Source organism: Humulus lupulus, chromosome 8, assembly GCF_963169125.1.
Source record: "Humulus lupulus chromosome 8, drHumLupu1.1, whole genome shotgun sequence".
NCBI lineage: Eukaryota > Viridiplantae > Streptophyta > Magnoliopsida > Rosales > Cannabaceae > Humulus > Humulus lupulus.
In genome coordinates, this window is record NC_084800.1 from 115,171,993 (window position 1) to 115,196,729 (window position 24,737).

The 24,737-nt window shown below is 33.3% G+C and overlaps 1 protein-coding gene across 1 annotated transcript; it reads left to right on the plus strand.

The window, feature by feature from the left end:
- Nucleotides 1-22,207: 22,207 nt before the first annotated feature.
- Nucleotides 22,208-23,011, plus strand: LOC133795969 (uncharacterized). The gene has a single exon (XM_062233452.1). The coding sequence runs from the start codon at nucleotides 22,208-22,210 to the stop codon at nucleotides 23,009-23,011; it is 804 nt and encodes a 267-aa protein (XP_062089436.1).
- The last annotated feature ends 1,726 nt before the right edge of the window (nucleotides 23,012-24,737 follow it).

Sequence of the window (24,737 nt, forward strand, 5' to 3'; positions counted from 1 at the left end):
AGTATGAGAAGATTCATGCATGTCTGAACAATTGTGTGTTATATCGTAAAGAGTATGCAAACATGGGCACTTGCCCAGAATGTGATTTACTCCGCTACAAATCTAACAAGAGTAAGGAGATTAGGAAACTTATTCCTTAGAAAGTGATGTGGTACTTGCCTTTGATTCCGTAGCTTAAGCGATTATATCAAAGTGCAGAACACTTTGAAAACTTAATATGGCAAGAGCTATGGCAAGAGCTAGCTAGGTGAGTGAAAGATGTTAAACTCCGACATCCTGCAAATTTGCAGGCCTGGATAAAAGTTAATAACTTAAATCCAGAATTTAAAACTGAAGCAAGACATCTTCATATAGGTCTAGTTGCTGATGGTGTAAATTCACATAAATCTCTAAGTAGTAGGCATAGTTCGTGGCCTGTCTTCCTTATTATGTACAATCTTCCTCTGTGGTTAGTGATGAGAAGAAAGTTTTTGATGCTCAAGTTAATGATTTCAGGCCCAAACAACTGGGGCACGATATAGATGTTTATTTGGCGCCATTAAATGATGATTTCTGTGAAAATGGTGTTGAGGCATGTGATAGTTTTAAGAAAGAAGTCTTTAACTTAAAAATTGTTTTGTTGTGGACTTTTAATGATTTTCTGGCTTATGGTAATCTACCAGGGTTAAGCACAAAAGGTTACCAGGGATGACCAATATGTTGCACAAACACAAGGGTTCTTCGTCTGTTGAATGGGCACAAAATGTGTTATACGGGTCATAGACGATATTTCCCCCTAAATCATCGTTATAGAAAAAAAAATTTGATGGTGATAAAGAACAAGATGTTGCTCCTTTGCCAATTTCAGGGAAACAAATTTTTAAAGAAGTAGAGAAAATTGATTTCAAGTATGGAAAAATGAAGAAAAATAAGAAAGTAAATGGATGTTTCCAAAAGAAATCAATTTTTTTTTCATGTCCCTTATTTGAAAGATTTACTTGTTCGGCATTGTTTGGATGTCATGGATATAGAAAAAAATGTGTGCCAAAGTATTATAGGTACATTACTTGATATTCTCAGTAAAATTAGGATGGTTTAACTAGTCATTTAGATCTTGTTGAAATGGATATACGAACTGATTTAGCACCTGAAGAGAAAGGTAAACACACATATTTACCCCCTCATTGTTTCATGTTGTCTAGAGAAGAGAAAAACATTTTATGTAAATCATTTGCAGAGATGAAAGTGTCTGATGGCTATTCATCCAACATTCGAAACATGGTATCCATGGGGGATTTGAAGCTGATGGGTATGAAATCACATGATTGTCACATGTTAATACAACAATTACTTCCGATTGATATCCGATCAGTCTTACCGAAAAAATTCGAAATTGTTTCACAAATGTTTGCATATTCTTCAATAATTTATGCAGAAAAGAATTAGAAATGAAAAAATTGGATGCATTGCATTGTTAGATAGTGGAAACTCTATGCAACCTTGAAATATTTTTTTCACCATCCTTCTTTGACATTATGATACATTTAATTGCTCATCTAGTAAGGGAATCCAAGTTGTGTGGACCAATTTGGGCGAGATAGATGTATCCATTTGAAAATAGTATGAAGGTGTTGAAAAATTATGTGTGTAGTCATTATCGTAATTCATTAATACTTGTGATTAGTTATCTGTGTAATGCATTAATTTAAAATAATACTTATTGATTTATATGTTGTAGATGATAGGTAAAAGAGATGACAACGAGCAACATCAGGGTCGTGGTAATACAAGAATGAGTTACATGACCCAACTAAAAGCCAAAGGAATGAAGAAAGATCTTGAATCGAACGATTTGGGACAACCAATAGGTGATGTGTATATAAATATGATATCATATCTTGGATCTAGAGTACGAGCCACGATTTCTATCAACTCAAGTGATTGGAGGAAGGTCCCACAAGATCTGAAAGACAGTCTATGGGAGGATCTCATTGTAAGAAATTATCATTATGATATTTATTTATTTCTGTGTGATATCCAAATTTAATAATTACTTTTCTTGTTTATATTCTTAGGGTGGTCACAACATTCTTCAAACCTTCAAACATGAGATTTTGAAAAAAGCTAGTCATAGAATGAGGGATTTTAAAAGTGAACTCACTGCTGAGTACATCAAACCTTTGGCTGAAATGCGTGTGATAGAAGAACTCAAATTTCCCCCCGAAGAAGTATAGCGATGTACTTGACGATAGAGAATGGTTAAAATTTGTAGCTATCCATCTAAGTCCAGAGTTTCAAAAAATGCATCAAGAAAAAAAAGCACGTGCATTACCAATGAAGTCAAGGCATTGAACATCTCATAGAGGAATGACTAATATAAGAGAAGATTTGGTAAGTATAATTGATATTAAAGTTTAAATAATGGTTGATATTATCACAACATATAACTATAATTATCTTGTACGCTGTAGAAAAAAGAACGAAATATATAAAATCCGAAGAGGTATCAAGTTTGGCTTAGATTGCGTGAAAAAAATAAAGTTCTCGTGACAGAGTTGGACCGACAGTTTGCCAATAAGATTGTAAGTTTTCTACGGTTTTATAAATAACATATTGGTTTTATTTATATAAACTAATTTGACCAAACAATATCTTGAGTAGGAGGAGGTCAAAGAAAAATTGAGTAGTGGTGAAATTACAGCTCAGGGTCGAGATGACATCATGACTCAAGCATTAGGGACACCAGAACACCCAGGTTATGTTCGAGCTGGTGAGTATGATACTTTATAATAGTTGTTTTCTTTTAAGAATTATTTAGCTTGATTTATTGATTGACTTGGTTGATTATTTTGTAGGTTCACTGCGACCGTGTCCAAAATGTTTGGAAAAAAACCAAAGAAAATGACTGCAAAAGAGGAGATTGCTTGGCTAAAAGCTGAGATTCAAGAGCTAAAAAGACATAAATATACAACAAAAGAGGAATTAGCTCAAAATGAAGAATAAAATGAGGAAAACGATGAGTGAGAATACTATGATGAAGGCCAATACTATGAGAATCCAAATGATGAAGGAAAATATTACGAGAATCCAAACGATAATGAAGGCTATGCTATGAGAATCCAAATAATGAAGTCTATCGACCTGCCTCCTATGCATATGATCATTTTCATCAAGTATATTCACATGTCCCACAAACTGAAGACTATCCTATTGGTGAATTTTATCAACTTGTCGACCAAACCACATCGAATCCTTTTGATGAAGATAATTGATCAATTTATGAGTTCCCGCCACCACCGAGCTATGAAGTGCAATTGTGTTTCGACAATATTGATAATGTAGTGGCTAAGGGTGTTATCATTGTACCAAACATCGGTAGTCAATTTACCATCCATGGAGTTATACTTGATGATTTAGTTGTGAGGGTTTGGCTTATAGATGTCTTACAAGAGGAAGTTAAGATCCCTATTCCCTTTGGTAACATACAATATGTTGGGGACGCACGTTGGCCAAAATATTTAATCGTGACTTGTCAGGTAATAAATTATTTGCTCAGATGTTTAAATTTTATTTTTACATGGGTACACTGTATTGATATGTTAAATGATATTATCTAGGGCCCACACTACAAGAAATATGATCTTTACCTACCAATATTTATTGGTAGATAATATTAGTAGGTAAATTGTAATGACCCACTACTCTAGACTTTTGGACCATTAACGAAACTATACATAAAACTTACATTTTTGCATAAATACCATACTTTATTGGAAACTTGTAGAAATAGAGTTACTTTCACAAAATAAGTAGGATATGGGATCCCATTGTCTTAAAAACAAAACATAATTTAAAATAAAAAGACATTACATAAATAGTGCGAAAAATATATGTAAAAAGACATAAAACAAAACTACATCCTCGAATCGAATAACGCTCGGCTCCTTGACTCCATTCACCATCGATACACATTCTCTAAGCGTCCACGAATCTTACCGCCTCTAAAGCTATTTTCCTGCACATAAAACAAAAAGGAATGAGCCTAATGCCCAGCAAGGAAAATCTAACACATAGTCATAAACATATGTTCATAAGAAACATAAAGACTTAACATAATACTTATTACATACACATACTATAATGGCCATTGTTACTTGGGGTCCCATAGACTAAACAAGTCATATGCCCATTAGATTAGTTGGGTCCTACTAGCTAAGTAGGTCATATGCCCATAATATTTTGGGGTCTTGTTAGTCATATGGGTCATATGCCCAAGCCTACATACATACATACATACATACATATCATAATACATTTAATAACATAAAACATAAGATAACATAAGCATATAACATATTGATTCTACCCTATTTTCCTTACCAAAGTTACCGGGATAAGAGGACAGCGTTGGGACTTTTTGGAACACTCCTAAAACCATATATAACAGGGTGAGTCTAATGAAGAAAAAGAGATGAAATGAAAGGAATGGAAAGACTAAACCATTGAAAGTCACACTTACCAAAACTTATGTGCTCAAGAACTTAGATTCCCTAACCAAAATAAGAATGAGGTTAGAAAACTGAGTAGAAGACTAAGAGAAGAGAAACATAACATAAAACCAATGAACTAGAGTGTGTTGAATACCTTGAGGACTTGTAGATCAATCTAACCCTCGAACCGAAATACTATGAAATCTTACTTCCCAAAGTGTTTGATAAGTTTACGATGATTAAGCTTATGATTTCCCCACCCAAGTGTTTAACTCTCACACTCTCCTAGCACTTGCAGCTTCTGAACTTAGAGTAAAAGGTGAATAATGGCTGGGTACTAGGTCCTATTTATAGAGTTTGGGAATGAAGGAATCTTAATTTTACTTGAATAAAAATAATAGCTTTTTAGGTGAAAATAATTTGAATAATCGTTCAGCAGAGGCTGAAGACTCGTTCAAAAGATGCTGGACTTATGAAGAAGTTGAATGGCTGAAAGGAAAAAGAATTCAAAAACATTTGAATTATGCTGAAGGAGGCGATATATCGCCTGGGCCAGTATGCCCGAGGCGACCGTGCATCGTTTCGTGTTTTCCGTATCTATGTGCTGCGATATATCGCTCCCTATAGCTGCGATATATCGACACACGCTGAATATTTAAACACGAAATTACTCATTTTTAGCTAAGTTTAAATGGAGTAAACAGCCTTGACTAAGCCCTCAACGTATTCAAAGCTGCTGACTGACCTTATAGCATTCAAACTTTACTCCTTATTAAATTTAATCCTCAAAATACTTAATTCTTAATCATCCATTCATAACATGTGCTTAAAATCCTATTGGTCCTCATCTAAACCTTATAGTATAACAAATATTATCCTTAATATCAGTCATATAATCAAACCTTAGGTTAAACTTAATATTCTTAAACTATAGGTTAAACTTAGAAAATCTATAAGTACTACTATGAGTGTCCAAATAATTCTCGGTCTGAACCAAAAATCCATAGTTACAAAGATAATGCTATAAATACTATAATACTACTATCTATCTTAGCTAAGTAAAGTTCTTAGACTCTACATAAATGCTAGTCCATTATATTATATTTCGGAACATAGCTTTACCTACCAATAATATCAGTAGATAATGATCTTTACCTACGTATATTATGGAGGGAAATTTTTTAACCATTCCCGCTCAATTTTCCCACCCATTTTTTATTTTCATTATATTATTTTATTATTATAAATGCTTATTTGGAAGCTTATGTGGAGTAAATAATATGATGTGTACACATTGTATAACATGTGGCATGCCACGTGTGTACATAGTTGGAAAAAATATAAATAAAATATATTTATAATAAATTTGTATTATATAAATATATTCTTAAGAAAATTAATAATTAATAATTAAAAATAAGTTTTTATTTATTAATTAAATAAGAAAATTTTAATTAAAAAAAAACAGACCTAAAAATCAGATTGGGGCTTTAGGGATTAGGGTTCATTTGTTTATCATTCTTCCTCTTAGCCGCACTTCTCAATCTCCCTCACATCTAACCTCTCAGCTCCTTCTCTCTCCCTCTCTCTATCTCACCCTTTTCTCTTGCAGGTGGCTGGCGCGGGAGGCTCGATGGAGACTGCGACGGGGCTCTACGCGAACCAGACCCCAAAACTTCAGGTGAGCCTTCTCCTTGACGTGAACCAGACCCCAAAAGCTTTAGGCTACCCTTTTCCCTACGCGAACCAGGCCCCAAAAGCTTCAGGCCACCCTTCTCCTTGCGCGAACCAGGCTCGTTTAGGCCACCCTTTAACAGCAAAACTGCCCGTGAACACAACTGTCGACGCCGAACCTTGGGCGACTGAGAGAGATTCTAGGTTTGTGGTATCACTGAAACTTGCTACTTTTTTGTTGGTGTTCTATTATTTGTTTTTTCCTTTTCGGCAACCAATAGCAGTTGATTTCTATTATGCAATTGGGTTTGTGTTGTTTTGTTCATTGTTTGTGTTTCAAGTTTCAATTTTTGAATTTAGGGGAATTGAAATATATATCTTTTTTACTCATTCTTGGATTTGATTGATTTAAGTTAAAGTAATTGATTGAAATGGATTATACTAGTATAAGTTTTGCTCTTGTTCTAATGATTTGGCAGCTTATGTACATTAATCTTTGATTGATTTTTCTTGGCTTGTTGTAAAGTTAAATGATTCACGTTATAGTTGAGAGAGTTGTGGCCTCTGCCCACCATATGTTTGTAATAATGCTCTAATGAGATTTAGGAAAACATGGTATAAGATGTTAGGTTCATTTTTATTTTTTGTAATAGAAAAATCATTGCTGGTTATGCTTTGAACAATTTTCATGTGAGGACCTTAGAATTGAGTAGAAGGGACAAATGGAAGGAGTGGTCATTGATTGAATGATGATTGAAAGTATTTTGTTGGCATGTAAAGGGTTGAAAAGTATATACTTGGTAAAAGAAACTCAGGGTTACATTATGAGAAGAGGATTATATGATCAAGTGCTTCAAAATGCATTTGTCGATGTCTATGGAGAGTGTGGCGTTCTACATAGAGTACCCAAACTGGCTTATAACTTTTGTTAACTCTTGTCCATTTCCTTTATTGGCTTTCATTCATATGTTTCCTTAATTTTTCTTTTGTTGTTGGTGGTATTTTTGTACACATATAAGTAAAGTAAATTTATAGGTATATATTATTTTCATCATGAATTTTTGAATCCCCATCTCAGCCCCTGAAACGACTTCCTGGTTTTGATTTTTTCTATGGGTATGGTTTTGCTTAAATTGTGTTTAATTAATGGTTGTTATCCTTTGTTTTGTTTTATCCTTGTTGTGATTGTTATTCGGTTTTGACAGGGGCACCATATATTGAGATTGTTGTTCGGTTTTGACAGGGGCGCCATATAGAGATTGTTATCGGTTTGCTTGCTTGGGTGGTATGAAATTTTTGATACACTTGGCAATGTCTTTGTGCGTTTCAGATTGTTGGCTCGGTGGTTTGGTGGCTTTGAGTTTCATATTGTCGGTTGGTTGCCTTTTAGGTATATTGTTATGATTCATTTTGATTAAATCCCCAATGTTATGAAGGATTAATGATGGTGCATTGTTCTGAGGCCCTTTGATTGTTATTTGCAATGTGTATTAGTATATGGCTTAGATTTAATATGGTTTATGTGTTTAGTATTTGCAATGTGTGTTTAGTCTTTAAGTGTGTTAAGAATTTTGTGTATTTTTCTCTGTTTGCTTGTATGGTCTAGTTTGGTTTACAACTTGCTTTTCAGCTTGCTATTTATTTGTATGGTTTGTTCTATGTGCATTCAAGCATGATCTGTTCATTCAGACTTTGCCTTTTACTCTAAATAAGAATTTAGTTTAGTTTTGATGTGAGTATAAGATATGAATAGATTAGTTTGATAAGTTTAATACATTGGTGAATCTAGTTCTTTGTTCCCGTACTCAGATTTAGATGTTTGGCGGGTAGGGTACTTTGTTTTTGAAATTTGTTTTCATATTTGGATATTTGGTTTCTCAGGACTTCGTTTAAGATATTGATATATTTATGCATATTGAAGACACAATTTCTTTATTCATGTTTCAGATTTTATATTAATTTTAAGGTGTAGAAGTTTTGATTTCATATTATAGTTGAAGAAATTGGCTAAGGATGATTTTTTTTTTAATAGTTAAGCACTGATTCTATTTATTTATTTGCTGCTATGTTTCCAAAGTTTTGTATTAATCTCAAGTGTTTTTCTAAAGCATAAATGAGATTTTCAATCTGTTTTTTAATCCAATTGGAGTGTGTTTTACAATTTATTTCATTGTTACTTTAATTTTTTTTTTTTGCCTATGATGTTCAAGAATAAGTGTACTTATTGCCTATTAGTAGTTTTTCTGAGTTGGAAGTTAGTCACACTGAAACAGAAGCTTAAAGTTTATGCAAACAAACTAAGAATTGGTATTATGTTTCATATTGATATTAAGAAAAGGCTCGAATTTTGTTTAATTTTGTTGTAGTTATCTTAGATCGATCTCATATAGTTTCTTACTATTCTGTGTTTATCTTCTTTGTTCCATTTAAAGTTTGTTAGCTGGAATTTTGAGTTTAATTATTGTGAGATTTATACAAGTTTGAATATTACTAGTCAATTTGTTTCAATATTATTTATGATACTTTTTGAAAAGCTTGTTATTATGTTGTTGTGAAATATCTTTGTTTGTATCTATTTGAAGAGTCTTTCTAATAATAAGCAATGTGTATATAAACATGTTTTGAATCTGATTTTTAGCTTGTTGGTTGGTGTTATGAGGATAAGTGTAAGATATTTGTGTGTCTGGTCTATTTTTTAATCGCTTTGGAGTATGGTTTATGATCTATTTTGAAGATTTATGTGTTTTTTTAGATATTTTGCCAATGATATTTGAATAATAAGTATGATTAGTTTATGTTGGCGATTATGAGACTTGGTGTGCTCGTGTGAATATATGTTGCTAACCAAGTGTTGTAAATGCCCATAAAAATTCATATTACTTTCTTTTTTCTGAAATCCTTATGATGAATAAATTTGAGGATATTTTATTAATTAAATTTTGTAACACCCTTGGCCTCTAGCTCTCTCCATTTATTGAGCCAATCTGCCTATTTTATTGTGCGATTAAATTTACTTGTGGTGGCTTTAAGAGTTAATTTCAAATTTGTGGCTTTATGAGTTTTGGATTGTTGGCTTGGTGGCTTTGATGTAACTTTTATGATTTATGTTGATTAAATCCCTAATAATATGAAGGGTTTATAATGATTGATTGTTCTGAGGCAATTTTTTTTATGCTCTATTTAAGGTAATTTTTTATAATATGTATCGATATTTTTTTGTTGCTCTGGTTTGTTGTGTTTAGTTCTTTAGTGTTTCATATCACCATATTTTTGTATTCTGATTTATTTTTAGGCTATCTGTTGTGGTAGGTGTCATTGTTATTTTTGAATTATTTTGGCCTATGATGTTCAAGAATAAATATACTTATTTTATGTTGGTGATTATGACACTTGATGTGCTCATATTTTATTTTTATTTTTAATATATGTTGGTATCTCAAGTGTCGTAAATGCCCATAATAATAAGTCATATATTTTCTGAAATCCTTATGATGATTAAATTGGGGATATTTATTTTGCTGAAATTAATTATAAAGTCCTTCTCAATGGCGCCAATTCGAACCCCACCTCTGGCCATTGTCGGTGTCCACCTCCCAAAGTCATCATCGACATTCACAATAAGTTCAGTCAGAGAAAAGGAGGCTCTCATACAATGATCCCAAAGTGAAGAATAGGAAGAATGTAAAAAAAAAATGACATTATTGAGTTTTCAATGACCTAAAAATAATGTATAGATATTTTTTTTTATGAAATGTGCTTCTTAATAAGCAATGAATATTGTATAATATATGTTTGCTTATTTTTTTATTAAAGTTAAATAATTTATTTGATTAATAATGTTAAATATTTTTCAAATTAATTACTTTCATTTATTATTTATATTAAATAAAATTTATATATATAATTAAAATTACCTACATAGAAATATTATATTTACTCACAAATAAATAAGTGTAGGTAAAAATAAGTATACTACAACATATCATGTGGACCAATCATTTAGTGCCACATAACCGATAAAAAGGGGATAAGTAACACAATCATTCGAATTTCTTGTAGCACGTGGAAAAATTATTGTCTGACACATGGAGCAACCACAAGATGCCAAGTGGCGGTTTTGATGTATGCCACGTAGGATGCCACGTCATCAGACACATAAACTATGGAAACCATGTCAGCAGACATGTAGGATGCCACATCATCAAACACATCATCTGCTGACTCATCAATTGATTTATAACTTAGTGGGGTCCACTGATTCTTTTACCTACCAGTATTAATAAGTATAGGTAGACTCTTTCCCCACTAACCTTTACCTACCAATCTCTACCAATTCAATATTGGTAGGTAAACCATATTACCCACCATTAGACTAGTTTTACCTACACTTACAATTGGTAATTAAAGACCCCATTTTCTTGTAGTGCCATCAACATCTAAATACAAATCCCTATCACCAAGCCCACATTTATCATTAGTTGGATCTCACGTAGTTTTCCCCGCTGAAAGAGGTCAATCAGAACCTTCAAATTGGTTAATTGATGACCAATGTGACATAATTGATGTTAGTTTAAAATTTATAGTGAAGGAATACTATTCCATTAAAGGAATAGATGGGGTTGTACAAGTTCTCATTGACCCAGAGTCTATAGAAGATCGCGAGCCTATCTTCATCACATCGGAAAACGTTTATCAAGCAGACTCCATGGATAATATTGGGTCCCCAGCTATGCTATTTGGTATGAGGTACATATCAATTCAAATTGAACTCAATTTATTATGTCATAACAACCTTTTAGAGGAGTTTGAATATATTATATATTCATCTGTAGTGAAGTAGGTTCTGAGATGAAATTGTGTGTTACAGAGATAACAGAAGGTTGAGAACATGTGTGTCTTAGTGAAGTAGGTTTTGCAAATTGTGTATGCTGCAGTGGCTTATGGTTGAGAGCATGCATGTTGTTTGTTGTATGTTTTGTTTGAATTGAATTAATAGGTACTAATAATTTTGGCTATGCTATAGAAGTAGAGGAAACTCTGCCCAAATTTTTTTTTTTGATGATATTAATTGAAAATGATATTAATTTATTAATTCAAAATGTAATATGCATGATTGATTCTACAGATGCATTTGGGAATGCATGCTCCCAAATTCATGACAGTTATAAATTTTTTTTGACACCAAACATCTTTCTATTAGCAATGATGAAAGTAAAATTAATATGGTGGATATTATAACCAAATGGATGATGACTATGGATAGACAAAGACAAATATATTTCATTCCTTGGATTGTTGAGTAAGAATAGACTACTTAAATATTATCAATATTATGTTTGGATTTTAATCTTATAATAATTATAATTTATTATTGTTTTATTCGACATTGGATGTTGGTGCTCGTGATGATGCGGCGATGACCATAATTGTGGACCCTTTGAAAAATCATAAATCTCAACCAATAATGAAGGAGGTTATGGAAGAGTAAGTTTTTCAATGTTAATTATGCATTGTTACTTTTTTAAGAGTTGAGAGTATAATATGTATTTAATTAATTTAAATTTTTGTAGGGCATACACATAATGTTCGGAAAATGAATACATTGGCACATTTACAAAATTGCTGAGAGGTTCTTGTCCAAAACAACCCGAAAGTCATGAATGCGGTTATTATGTACCAAGATACATTTATGATCTTGTAAATGCACAGAATCCGGCAGAAGTTATCAGGAAGAAAGTATGTTATATTTTATACTCTTTTTTGCTTAAGAAAAACTAGATATAATATTTAATTATATAATCTATATTAACTTTTCAATTTTGTAGTGGTTTGACAAAAATGAATGCAATGTCAAAGATGATCTACTCCCACTATAAAGCGATTGGTTAGCAAGATTAATGCCATTTATTTATGAAGTCTAATTTTTCATATGTGTAACTTGCTAACTTGACTTATCTGTTAAATGATATTTATATGTTCTTATTATGTATATACAAACTACTTGTATGATGTGTGAATGTATATAATAATATGTTATCTTTTAATTAGATAATAATTTATCAAATTAGGTATTTTATATTACTATATAAAATTTAGGTATATAATAATAATTATTAAAATTATGTAATATAAACTGGATTGAAAATATAAAGAAACATGTCCAAAAATTAAAAAAAAAAAAAATTTCCGCGATATAGTTAATAAAGTCGTGGAGAAAGATGGTCTTTCTTTGCGGTTTTGTTAACTAAACCGCGGAGAAAGAATATATTTCTCTGCGATTATGTTAACAAAACTGCAGAGAAAGATATTCTTTCTCCACGATTTAGTTATCATAACCGCAGAGAGAAATAACACTTTTCTCTGTGATTTTGTTATTACTTTTCTCAACACTGCGGTTCTTGATACTCCCAAAAATTGCAGTGTATCAAGGGAAAAACTGCATAGAAAATCCTTTTTTGTAGTAAAGACCTGCCTTACATTAACATATTTTGTAATTTTATTTTTTTCTTTCTAAATAAACCATCCAGAATTATATAACAGTGATTACAAAATGATATTTCATATTTTACTCTTTTTTTAAAAAAAAAAATATTAATGACAGTACCTCACGCGAAAACAATGCATATTATCAAAGCTATTACAAATGAGTAGAAATACCTTTTCACAAAATATTTATTGGAAAAAACATGGTAGTTTACAGTTATATTTGTTGGCACAATTTTTCGTCAACTATGATTTAGAGAGGTTAAGAAAATAAACAGAGAAAAACAAAGGATGTTTTATGTGGTTCGGCCATTAGCGGGGTCTAGTATAAAAGTCATTTTATTCGCTAAGAACTCACTGAAAATAAAAAATTCGCTCAGGTTTTACAAATGGGAAAAGTATAATCTTGCACCAGTTGAATATGTGTATAAATGACCCTTTCTTGGCAAGAGGGGATAATCATAAAGTAAATTACAAGATTAGCATTAAACCCCTGATTAGGTGGAGATATCTATTATATAGAGGATCATGTGATACTTGTCACCAAGCTAGGGGGGTCGTGTGCTTGATTTGGTGGAACTTACATGGTTGTGTTGGCTTTATGAACATTCCATTTGGGTGAATCACCACAAGAAAAACTACTTTTAATAAGACCGAAAAAATATTATCAAACACATACCATAACATTTTTCGATGTGTTAAGGAAAGCAGTGTTATCGTAGGTTTGAGCACTATGCATAAAACTTTTTCATAGTTATAGATAAGTGTTATTGTATAGTGTACGATAACAGTTTTGTTGTGTTATTTTAATAAATGAATAAGTTTTTCTAGCTGCTATTTATAGTAGACTGTATAACACATTTTTGTACTTATAGAGTAGTGTTATGGTACACTTTATAATAACACATTTTCTACATTATATAAAATAATTTGCATAACACAATTTTATGCTTATTTTAGCCATAAGTGTATAGAAATCCAACATTTTTTCCTTGCAAACAACTATAGGAAAAAAATAGTTATCCTTGAAGCCAAACAAGATAATATAAATAATATTTTTTTTATTAATTACTTAAATATAATTACAATATTTAGCTTTGTTTAGGCTTCAAAATTAAACAAGAGAACACATTTCGAAACATTCAACAAGTCTTGATGCTCAAGAAGCACATAGTCCTTGTTCTTGTCCAATACATTACAAGTCAAACAATCAAGAACATCTACTCCGAACTAATTCATCTCTACTAAGTGATACACTTTGAAGATCAAGACTTGGTTAAATAACTTCCTCAAGTGTGATCATCACACAATCCTATTATACTTGCACATTGTAAACAAAGTAATTTAATCGTTACCATAATAAGACCTGTCAAAACAAAAGTCAAAATTGATATATGTAAAAGAGAAAAGTAATTGCATGCATATCATATATATAGAAAGTAAGGATCCTTTGGCATTGTCTGAGAAAATAATTGTGAACCCTACTTTCAATGACTTTCTTATTTCCTTCCAAGAATATCAATTGTGTCTATCTACTGCAATAGAAACTAGAGCTTATGCACTACAATATATATCAATTCCATGTTAGAGCAATATACATTTAGAAAATTTTCTTATAATTTTTTATATGAACTATTTAGACAAACAAAACAAGTAGATATGATTCAAGACACCACCTATACAAAATTTGTACATGTCAAATGCAAAACAGATAACAAAATTTCACATATATTATAGAAACATTTAAATCTCTTGTGAAAATTTGTCCTTACAAAAACCAAACCCCGGAAGACTCAATTTCAAGTACTCAACTACATTCCCAAAGCTTATTTGCTTAGTTTATATAAACTCACACAAAAAACATATATATATATACAATTCAAATATTCATGAAAGAAATTAACAAAAATAAGATAAATAGTACTTATGATTTGCCTAATCCACTACAAGCACAAAAGGAAAAATTTAGAACAACATTAGCCCAAACTTACAAGGGGAGGAAACTAATCAAAGCTTAATACTAGAAATAAAATAATAAAGAAACAACAAGCTACAAACTGACACCACACAAACCTAAAACATAACCCAATTCATAGAAGAGAAATTGCCCTACAGTTATTGAAGAGGAGAGGGATGAGGATTAAAATTAGTTAGAGAAATGATGTCCAACAACGATAATGTATGAGTTATATTCTTTGGCAATCACTTGTATTGGCAGTCTATGCACATAGATAAAGCATTAAAACAAACATAAATAAAGCATTAAACAAGTTGCGACTACAAGAGCCCCACGTGGGACACTATAAGAACAACAAAGTGAATATCCCAATAAAAAAGTGTAAAATCCATTTTTGGCTAAACTTTAATTTAGACAAAATATTTTAATTGTTTAAAGAAAAATCAGTAGCATATCTCCATATTGATTTTCGGTTTTATTGGAAATATTTTCAGCTGGTTTTGTAATGTGAAAAGATCTTTAAGTGTGAATATATTTGTTACCTTATTTATCTCAAATAATCAATTTTTGGTAAAAATATATTGTGCAAATATCTTGAGATTATTTTCAGGGATTATGTGGGATTATGTCTATTCTGGAATTAAGTTAATGTCGAAAATGAACATGGTCAAAAGAAATGACCATGTTCGTTTTGCCAGATGAGACTGATTTCGTTGCTGACTCATCAGTTTCCTTTTCTGTCGACACAGAATGCATCTGGCTGGCTGATTTCCTAAATTAAAGGAATTCGCAAATTGATTCCAAAGATACCAGAAAATCATGGCCTTGGACGATTTCCCTGCCTATAAATACCTTGCCAAGGCCTTTGTATTTTTCACCTCTTCCATTTTGAATATTTGTAAACGTTATGCTATTTTGAAGAGTGTGTTTATTTGTAGAGATTAAGTTTGTTCACCTTAATCTTTGTGAGTGTGCTGAGTGTACTTGTGGATATCTATCTAGTCTATTGTAATCAGATAGTGTCTATTGTGAATGTGTTCATAAGGATCTTTGGGAGAGGATTCGATCTAAGTCGCACTTCGGGAGGAAGTGTGCACTCACTGTTCTTTGAAAGGAGTTCAAGAGAATCAGCGTTTCATCAAACCAGATTCGTAGAGAAGAGTACAACAAGATTGCAGCAATAGTTTAAGAGGGAGTCTTACATTGTTTAAGTCAATGCTTTTGTACACTTTGTTTCTTTACTAATTGGTTTATTCTCTGGGCGTGGCCCCAAGGAGTAGGATATCCGAAAGGGTTTCTGAACCTTGTAAAAATTCACTGTGTTCTTTAATTTTTGCACTGTCTAAGTTTTATGTTCAGTTCTGTCGTGACAAGTTCGGATTCTGTCCCAACAGAACCGTTTTCTGTGTAAACAACTAATTACCATTCCTCATTTTAATTAATTCATTGTTTAATTAATTTGGTAATTACTAAAAAAATAATTTCAATTGGTATCACAGCAGGTCACTAAACTCTTAGTGCGATCTTGTATTTTTCCGTTTGTTTTGTGCCTTGTGAAATGTCTTTCTTTGCAGAAGGTGGATCTATAACTCGTCCTCCTTTGTTGAATGATTCCAACTATCCTTATTGGAAGGTTAGGATGAGAGCCTTTATTAAATCACAAGAAGAAAAGGCATGGAGATCAATCTTAACCGGTTGGACACCCCCGTCTGAATCTGATGATGTCACAAAGGTAAAATCTGAAATTAACTAGACTGATGCTGAAGATAAATTATCCAGTTATAACAACAAAGCTTTGCATGCTATCTTTAATGGCGTTGGTGAAGGTTACATAAAATTAATATCTTCGTGTGAATCTGCCAAAGAAGCTTGGGAAATCCTTCAAACTCAATTTGAAGGAATTGCTGATGTAAAACGTTCTAGGCTTGTTTTTGTTAACTACTAGATTTGAAAATCTTAGAATGACAGAGACTGAGTCTCTCACTGAATTCTATGAAAGATTGTCTGATATAGCTAATGAATATTTTGCTTTGGGAGAAAAATTGGAAAATAATGTGTTAGTTCGAAAAATTGTTAGAGTGCTTCCTGACAGGTTTCAAACAAAGCTCACAGCAATTGAAGAAGCCAAAGATCTCGACACAATGAAATTAGAGGAATTGATGGGTTCATTGCGAACGTTTGAACTCAATCAACAAATTCGCCAAAAGGAAAATCCAAGTGCTCCCAAAGAAAAATCAGTTGCTCTCAAATCATCAAAAATAAAAGATTCTGAAGAAAATGATGGTGAAGACGAAATGGCTTTGTTGACAAATTTTTTTCAAAAATACATGAAAAAGATTGGTAACAAGAAATCCTCGTTCAAATCTTCCAAAGGTAATCAATTTTCTAGACCTTTTGACAATAACAATAAAAGAGGTGTGCAATGCAGGGAATGTGAAGGATTTGGTCACATTCAATCTGTATGTGCTAACACTCTAAAGAAAAATAAAAAGGTAATGGCAGCTACTTGGAGTGATCAGGACTCTGAAAGTAGTGATGAGGAAGATAACTTGAATCTTGCCTTAACCTCTGTTATTTCTGTATCAACACTAAATTTGCAGGATAATAAAAGAGTTGTTTGTCTAAACAATACTGTACAGGAAGATAATTCTGATTGTGAATCTAGTAAGTCCGACCTAGACGAGGATTCTTTGAAAGAATCATACAAAGATATGTATGATCAATGGTTAAGGGTTTGTTCTGATAATCGCTTAATGGCAAGCAATAATAAATTCTTAAAGGAAAAGAATGATGATCTTGTAAACACTGTGAAGAATCTTGAAGAAAAAATTATTGCAAAAGATTGTGAAATTAAGCGATTGGCAAATGAAATTAATCACATGATTAAAGGTGTTAAAATGCTTAATCCAAATTCCAGGATTTTGGATGATGTTATTGATGCAGGTCAAAAAGCTGGTAATTTTTCTAAATTGGGATCTGATGGTTTTAAATCAAAAGGAAAAACCATTTTTGTGAAATCTGGAATACATTCTGTTGCATCCGCTAACTTTTCTGCAGGTACATCTCACACAGTTGATTCAACAAAAAGCAAATTTGTTTCCACATCTGTTAAACAGACCAATTTTCTCAAAAGACCCAGCACAGATCGATTCATTCCAATATGTCATTTCTGTGGAATGAAAGGACACATCCGGCCCAGATGTTTTACTATGATGAATGTTTCCAAAAACAATTATTTAAATCATTATAGTAAAACAAAACATGTTGTCAGAAAACCTTCAAAATATGCTTGGGTTGAAAAAGCAAGAAAAACTTGTCTTGCTGCTTTTACTTGTCATAAATCTCGTGCTTCTAATTATTGGTATTTTGATAGTGGATGCTCTAGACATATGACAGGTGATGCAAATATACTCACCAATTTCAAATCTATGAAATGTGGTGGAGTAACCTTTGGTGATGGTATGTCAGGTAATATTCTTGGAAAAGGTACTCTGAGTCTTGATGGTTTACCAAAATTGAGAAATGTTTTACTTGTTGAAGGACTTAAGGCTAATTTAATTAGTATAAGTCAAATTTGTGATCAAGGGTTCACAGTAAATTTTTCTCGTGATGATTGCAATGTTGTTGATCAAAATGGCGTGAGTATATTGAAAGGATATAGATCCATTGATAATTGCTATACTCTTTCTCCATCTATCACATGTCACTCTGCTATAAGTAATACCACTGATTTATGGCATGAGAAACTGGGTCATATAAATTTTAAAAGTTTGAAAAAAATTGCAAGCGCAGGATTAGTTCGTGGTTTACCCAAGTTGGGTAGAGAATCTGCAGGTAAATGTGAACCATGTCAGTTGGGGAAACAATTAAAAAACTCCCACACAACTGTCACGGGAATCAATACCTCAAAAGTTCTTGAAATTTTGCACATGGATCTTATGGGTCCCATTCAAGTTGAAAGTATCAATGGAAAAATGTATATCTTTGTGTGTGTTGATGATTTTTCACGTTTTACTTGGGTTGACTTCTTAAGGGAAAAATCAGACACGTTTGATGCTTTCAAAAATCTGTGCATTAAATTGAGGGTTGAGAAAGATTGCAATATAGGCAAGATTGTGAGAATTAGAAGTGATCATGGTAAAAAATTTGAGAATACTGTTTATGATGATTTCTGTAAATCTCTAGGAATCTCTCATGAGTTCTCAGCTCCCAAGACTCTAGAACAAAATGGGGTTGTTGAGAGAAAAAATAGAACCTTGCAGGAGATGGCCAGAGTAATGCTAAACAGTAAAAAACTCACCAAACGATTGTGGGCAGAAGCAATATTCACTACTTGCTACACAATCAATCGAGTTTTTCTTAGGCCAGGTACTTTCAAAACTCCCTACGAAATTTGGAAAGCTAAAAAGCCCAATGTAAGTTATTTTCATGTTTTTGGATGCATATGCTATATTCTCAGAGATCGTGAGAATATTGGAAAATTTGATTCAAAAAGTGATATAGGAGTGTTTCTTGGATATTCTATGAATAGTAGAGCTTATCGTGTTTTTAACATGAGAACTCAAACTGTAATGGAATCATCCAATGTTGTTGTTGATGATTTAAAAGATTTTTCTGAATATTCCAATGAAGAAGAAATTGACAGGTTTATTGCAGAAACCTCTCAGACAGAATCTCCTACGGTGAAAAAAAGATGATGTTGTGCCCTCTCATACCGAATCTGTTACAACAGAAGCTGAATCTGTTCCAACATCGCCCGATCGATCAATAAAGGAAAGGTCAAAAATCATCACAGATTCAATACAGAGAGAACCTTCTTCCAGAATAAAAAAGAATCATCCTTCAGATCTCATTCTTGGTGATATTGAAGAAAGCATGGTAACAAGAAAAAGGTATGTGAATTTGGTTCAATTCGTTTGCTTTACATCCAGCTTTGAACCAAAAAATGTAAAAGAAGCACTGAATGATGAGTCATGGATAAAAGCAATGCAAGAAGAATTGGAACAATTCACAAGAAATGAGGTATGGACTCTTGTTCCTAGGCCAAATCATACAAATGTTATTGGTACCAAATGGATTTTCAAAAATAAAACTGATGAATTTGGTACAATAATAAGAAATAAAGCTAGGATAGTTGCATAGGGGTATACTCAAATTGAAGGAGTTTATTTTGATGAAACTTTTGCCCCTGTCGCAAGACTTGAGTCAATAAGATTGCTATTGGCTGTTGCCTGTGTTGTTGGTTTCAAACTTTTTCAAATGGATGTCAAATCTGCATTTTTAAATGGATATTTGAATGAGGAAGCATTTGTTGAACAACCAAAAGGATTTGAAGATCCACATAATCCTAATCATGTTTTTCAACTTAAAAAGGCTCTTTATGGTCTGAAACAGGCTCCTAGAGCTTGGTATGAAAGATTGACTCAATTCCTTGTTTCAAATGGGTATAAAAGAGGAGGAGTAGATAAAACTCTTTTCATAAAAAATGTTGATTCTGATATTGTCATTGCTCAAATCTATGTTGATGATATTGTTTTTGGCTCTACTTCTAACACTTTAGTGCAGGAATTTGTCAAACAAATGACGAATGAGTATGGTAGGTGAGTTAACCTATTTTCTAGGTTTGCAAGTCAAACAGTCAGAAGATGGAACTTTCATCTCTCAAAGTAAGTATGCAAAAAATCTGGTCAAGAAATTTGGGATGGAGTCTGCCAAACACGCCAAAACACCAATGGGAACCACAGTCAAACTAACCAAGGATGAAAATGGTGTTAAAGTTGATCCAACCTTGTACAGAAGCATGATTGGAAGTCTTCTGTATGTCACAGCCAGTCGTCCTGATATAAGCTACAGTGTGGGGGTATGTGCTCGATATCAAGGAGATCCTATGGAATCACATGTGATAGCTGTAAAGCGAATCATCCGTTATGTAAATGGTACTCAAGAATATGGAATTTGGTACTCAAGGGAAACAAACTCTAACCTTGTTTGCTTTAGTGATGCTGATTGGGCAGGAAATGCAGATGACCAAAAGAGTACAAGTGGGGGACATTTTTATCTGGGAAACAATCTGGTTTCCTGGCATAGCAAGAAACAAAATTCAATCTCTCTGTCTACTGCTGAGGCCAAGTACATAGCTGCAGGAAGCTGTTGTACGCAGTTATTGTGGATGAAACAAATGACGATAGATTATGGGTTTGATCTTAAAACTTTGACTATTTTCTATGATAACACTAGTGCTATTAATATCTCAAAAAATCCTGTCCAACACTCTCGCACTAAACACATTGACATTCGTCATCACTTTATTAGGGAACTCGTTGAAAATAAAACTTTGATCTTAGAATATATTGAGACTGACAAACAGATGGCAGATATTTTTACAAAAGCCCTTGATACAGTCAGGTTTGATTCAATCAGGAAATCCTTGGGGTTTTGTCCCAATTAATTTGAGGGAAATCAAATCTGAGTGTGTCAAAAAGGGTATGTTGTATCTTGATTGTTTTTGTCCTTATCTCATATTTTATTAAGATCAAAAGTTTCTTTTTTTTTGGCTTGTTTCCCAATTTGTGTCGTGCACTATTGTTGGCAGTTATTATTGAGATATTTGGTGTGTACTTTCCAAAAGTGTTTATCCTTTTTAATTGTCAAATAAAGGAATTAAAGATAAAATCCCTACCTTTTTCCTGTCTTTATATTCGGATTTCCTTGGGCCCAATACTTCAACCGTCTCCTTCTTCTCTTTTTTGGTTCTTTGTTTTCCCTTGACAGTTTTTCTCTCATTCTTGTGGAACAATGGTGAGAACCAGAGGAAGTGGCTCTCGGTCTGTCAAGTCAGTGGCTGGTTCGTTGACTGCATCTCCATCCCTCACCAAGAAGAAAGCTCGGAAGAGTACCTTTTCTCATCCCATCCACATTGATGGTTCCATCTCCACGAGCAAAGCCGTGGTCATTCCGGACCTTGAAGCCCCCAAAGTTCCAACTGATCTCCCTACATCGGCGGCTCCGCTCGCCTCTGTCCGAGGGTCTTCCAAAAGGGGCCGAGCTTCTCCATCAGAGGATGTCTTTGATCATGGCCGTGATCCTGCCAAAGCCCATTCTGATTCCTCAGAGTCACCTGATGTGCTTGCACCCAAGAAGAAAAGCAAGGGTTGGTTCCAGGTCTCTTCTTCTCGAAAATCTCCTCGTTCCAAAGGGCCTGATCCTTTTGATTCCTCACTGAAGGCTTCATCTCCCGTGGGTTCCACTCCTCGTTCCAAGTTTAGGTCAAAGGTAAAGAAAATTCCTCCACCTTGTTCTTCTTCTGAAACTGACCCTTCTTCAGATTGTGTACCCTCTGATGAAGATACTCTTGAAGACAAGCCCTCTCTTGAGGAAAATTTTGGGTCTGAAGACGAATCTGACCCATCAGAGGACCCTCCTGTTTCACCAAAGGGCAAGAAATTTGTGAAAATTCCTGAGATTCGCACCAAGTCTCCTTAGGGTCCCAAAGTCTCTCCAGGTTCTTCCTTTAAGGTTCACTCTCTGAATTTTTGTTTCAATGACAATGAGAAAAATATGAAGGACTATGTGCATCGTGATTTTATGTGTGAGAAAAAATTTTCATTCTCGGCACATAGAGTCAATGTTTGGAGTCATAAAAAATGTTGAGGATCGGGGGTGGTTAGGTTCTTTAACCGGGCTGGATGGTTTTGTTCCTAGAGTTGTTCAAGAATTCTATGCCAATCTCAATGATGATCTGTTTGATAGGAAGTCTTTTATGTTTGGACAAGTTTATGTTAGAGGGAATTGGTATTTGTTCAATGCTGCTGAAATTGCCAAGGTTCTTAATTTGCCTCTTTTTGTTGATAATGTTGTTGTGGAGTTTAACAAAGATAAGGTGCTTTCGGAGTTGGTGGGACAAAATATGGTTTGGGAACCTCACTTAGTTCTCAAAGTAACCGATCTTACTCATTACTATGTTGTGCCTCACAAATTTGCCACCTCCAATTGGATTCCCACTACTCATACCTCCACCATTACCTTTGACACGACCTTCTTTCTGTACAAAGTCGGAGCTGGTCTCCAAGTTGATCTTGCCTCTCTCATTTTTGACCAGATCACTGCCTTAGGGAATGCCAAAAAGAAAGGTCAATATTTGGTGTTTCCCCATTTGATCTACAAGTTGCTTGATTCTCAAAAGCCTCTTCGCTTGGAATATGAGATCATGACTCCTTCTAGTGCCGGAGCAGACTACAAACTCAAGAAGGAACCTTCAACTATCAAAGCAACTAAAGGAATTGCTCTCAAGACTGGCGATGCTGATTCTGTTGCTGCTGAACTCGCTGGTGTCAAGGCCACCCTGGAATCTGTTCAAACAGAAGTGATCAGCCTCAAGAGTTGTCTCTCAACCATGGTGTCTCACTTTGCAGCCGGTCCTTCCAACTGAGTTCATTTAGTTTTCTTTTGCTCTTTTCTTTTTTAATAAATTGTAAAAGAACGCTTTCTTAGTGTCTTTTTGTTTTTTGGGTCACTCCTTTGGCTTCTTGCTAGACAAAAAGGGGGAGTACTTGTGGTTCATTTTTCATTTTGATCAGTTACATTTGAATTGCTTTTCGCAGGGGGAGCAATCCATTGCTATTTTGCTATTTTTGCTATTTGCTCTAACCTGTCTTGTCTTGCAGGATATTTTCAAAATAAACACTTAAAATATTCTTGCCTGTCAAGTAGCCAAAGGGGGAGATTGTAAAATCCATTTTTGGCTAAACTTTAATTTAGACAAAATATTTTAATTGTTTAAAGAAAAATCAGTAGCATATCTCCATATTGATTTTCGGTTTTATTGGAAATATTTTCAGCTGGTTTTGTAATGTGAAAAGATCTTTAAGTGTGAATATATTTGTTACCTTATTTATCTCAAATAATCAATTTTTGGTAAAAATATATTGTGCAAATATCTTGAGATTATTTTCAGGGATTATGTGGGATTATGTCTATTCTGGAATTAAGTTAATGTCGAAAATGAACATGGTCAAAAGAAATGACCATGTTCGTTTTGCCAGATGAGACTGATTTCGTTGCTGACTCATCAGTTTCCTTTTCTGTCGACACAGAATGCATCTGGCTGGCTGATTTCCTAAATTAAAGGAATTCGCAAATTGATTCCAAAGATACCAGAAAATCATGGCCTTGGACGATTTCCCTGCCTATAAATACCTTGCCAAGGCCTTTGGATTTTTCACCTCTTCCATTTTGAATATTTGTAAACGTTATAGTATTTTGAATAGTGTGTTTATTTGTAGAGATTAAGTTTGTTGACCTTAATCTTTGTGAGTATGCTGAGTGTACTTGTGGATATCTATCTAGTCTATTGTAATCAGATAGTGTCTATTGTGAATGTGTTCATTAGGATCTTCGAGAGAGGATTCGATCTAAGTCTCACTTCGGGAGGAAGTGTGCACTCACTGTTCTTTGAAAGGAGTTCAAGAGAATCAGCGTTTCATCAAACCAGATTCGTAGAGAAGAGTACAACAAGATTGCGACAATAGTTTAAGAGGGAGTCTTACATTGTTTAAGTCAATGCTTTTGTACACTTTGTTTCTTTACTAATTGGTTTATTCTCTGGGCATGGCCCCAAGGAGTAGGATATCCGAAAGGGTTTCTGAACCTTGTAAAAATTCGCTGTGTTCTTTAATTTTTGCACTGTCTAATTTTTATGTTCAGTTCTGTCGTGACAAGTTCGGATTCTGTCCCGTCAAAACCGTTTTCTGTGTAAACAACTAATTACCATTCCGCATTTTAATTAATTCATTGTTTAATTAATCTGGTAATTACTAAAAACGGAATTTCAAAAATGATTCACAAGACAAAAACAAAGAAAAGAAAAAAAAGAAAAAGAATCATTTAATCATTAGCAAAGAAAAAAGAAAATTGTTCCATTAGAAGCAAAAACATACATGAACTTAATGAGACATTTAGAACTAGAACCTAATAGGATTAATTAGTCCCCTGTTTTGGACTACTATAGTTCACATAGTTTATTTTGTTATCATACACATTTTTTCTTATGTGTATGTATATAAGAATCATAACTCAATATCATGCAAAAATATGTAGGTCAATATTTGTTTATATAAACACATCTTTATTGAGAATTATTGTAGAAAACGTTGAAC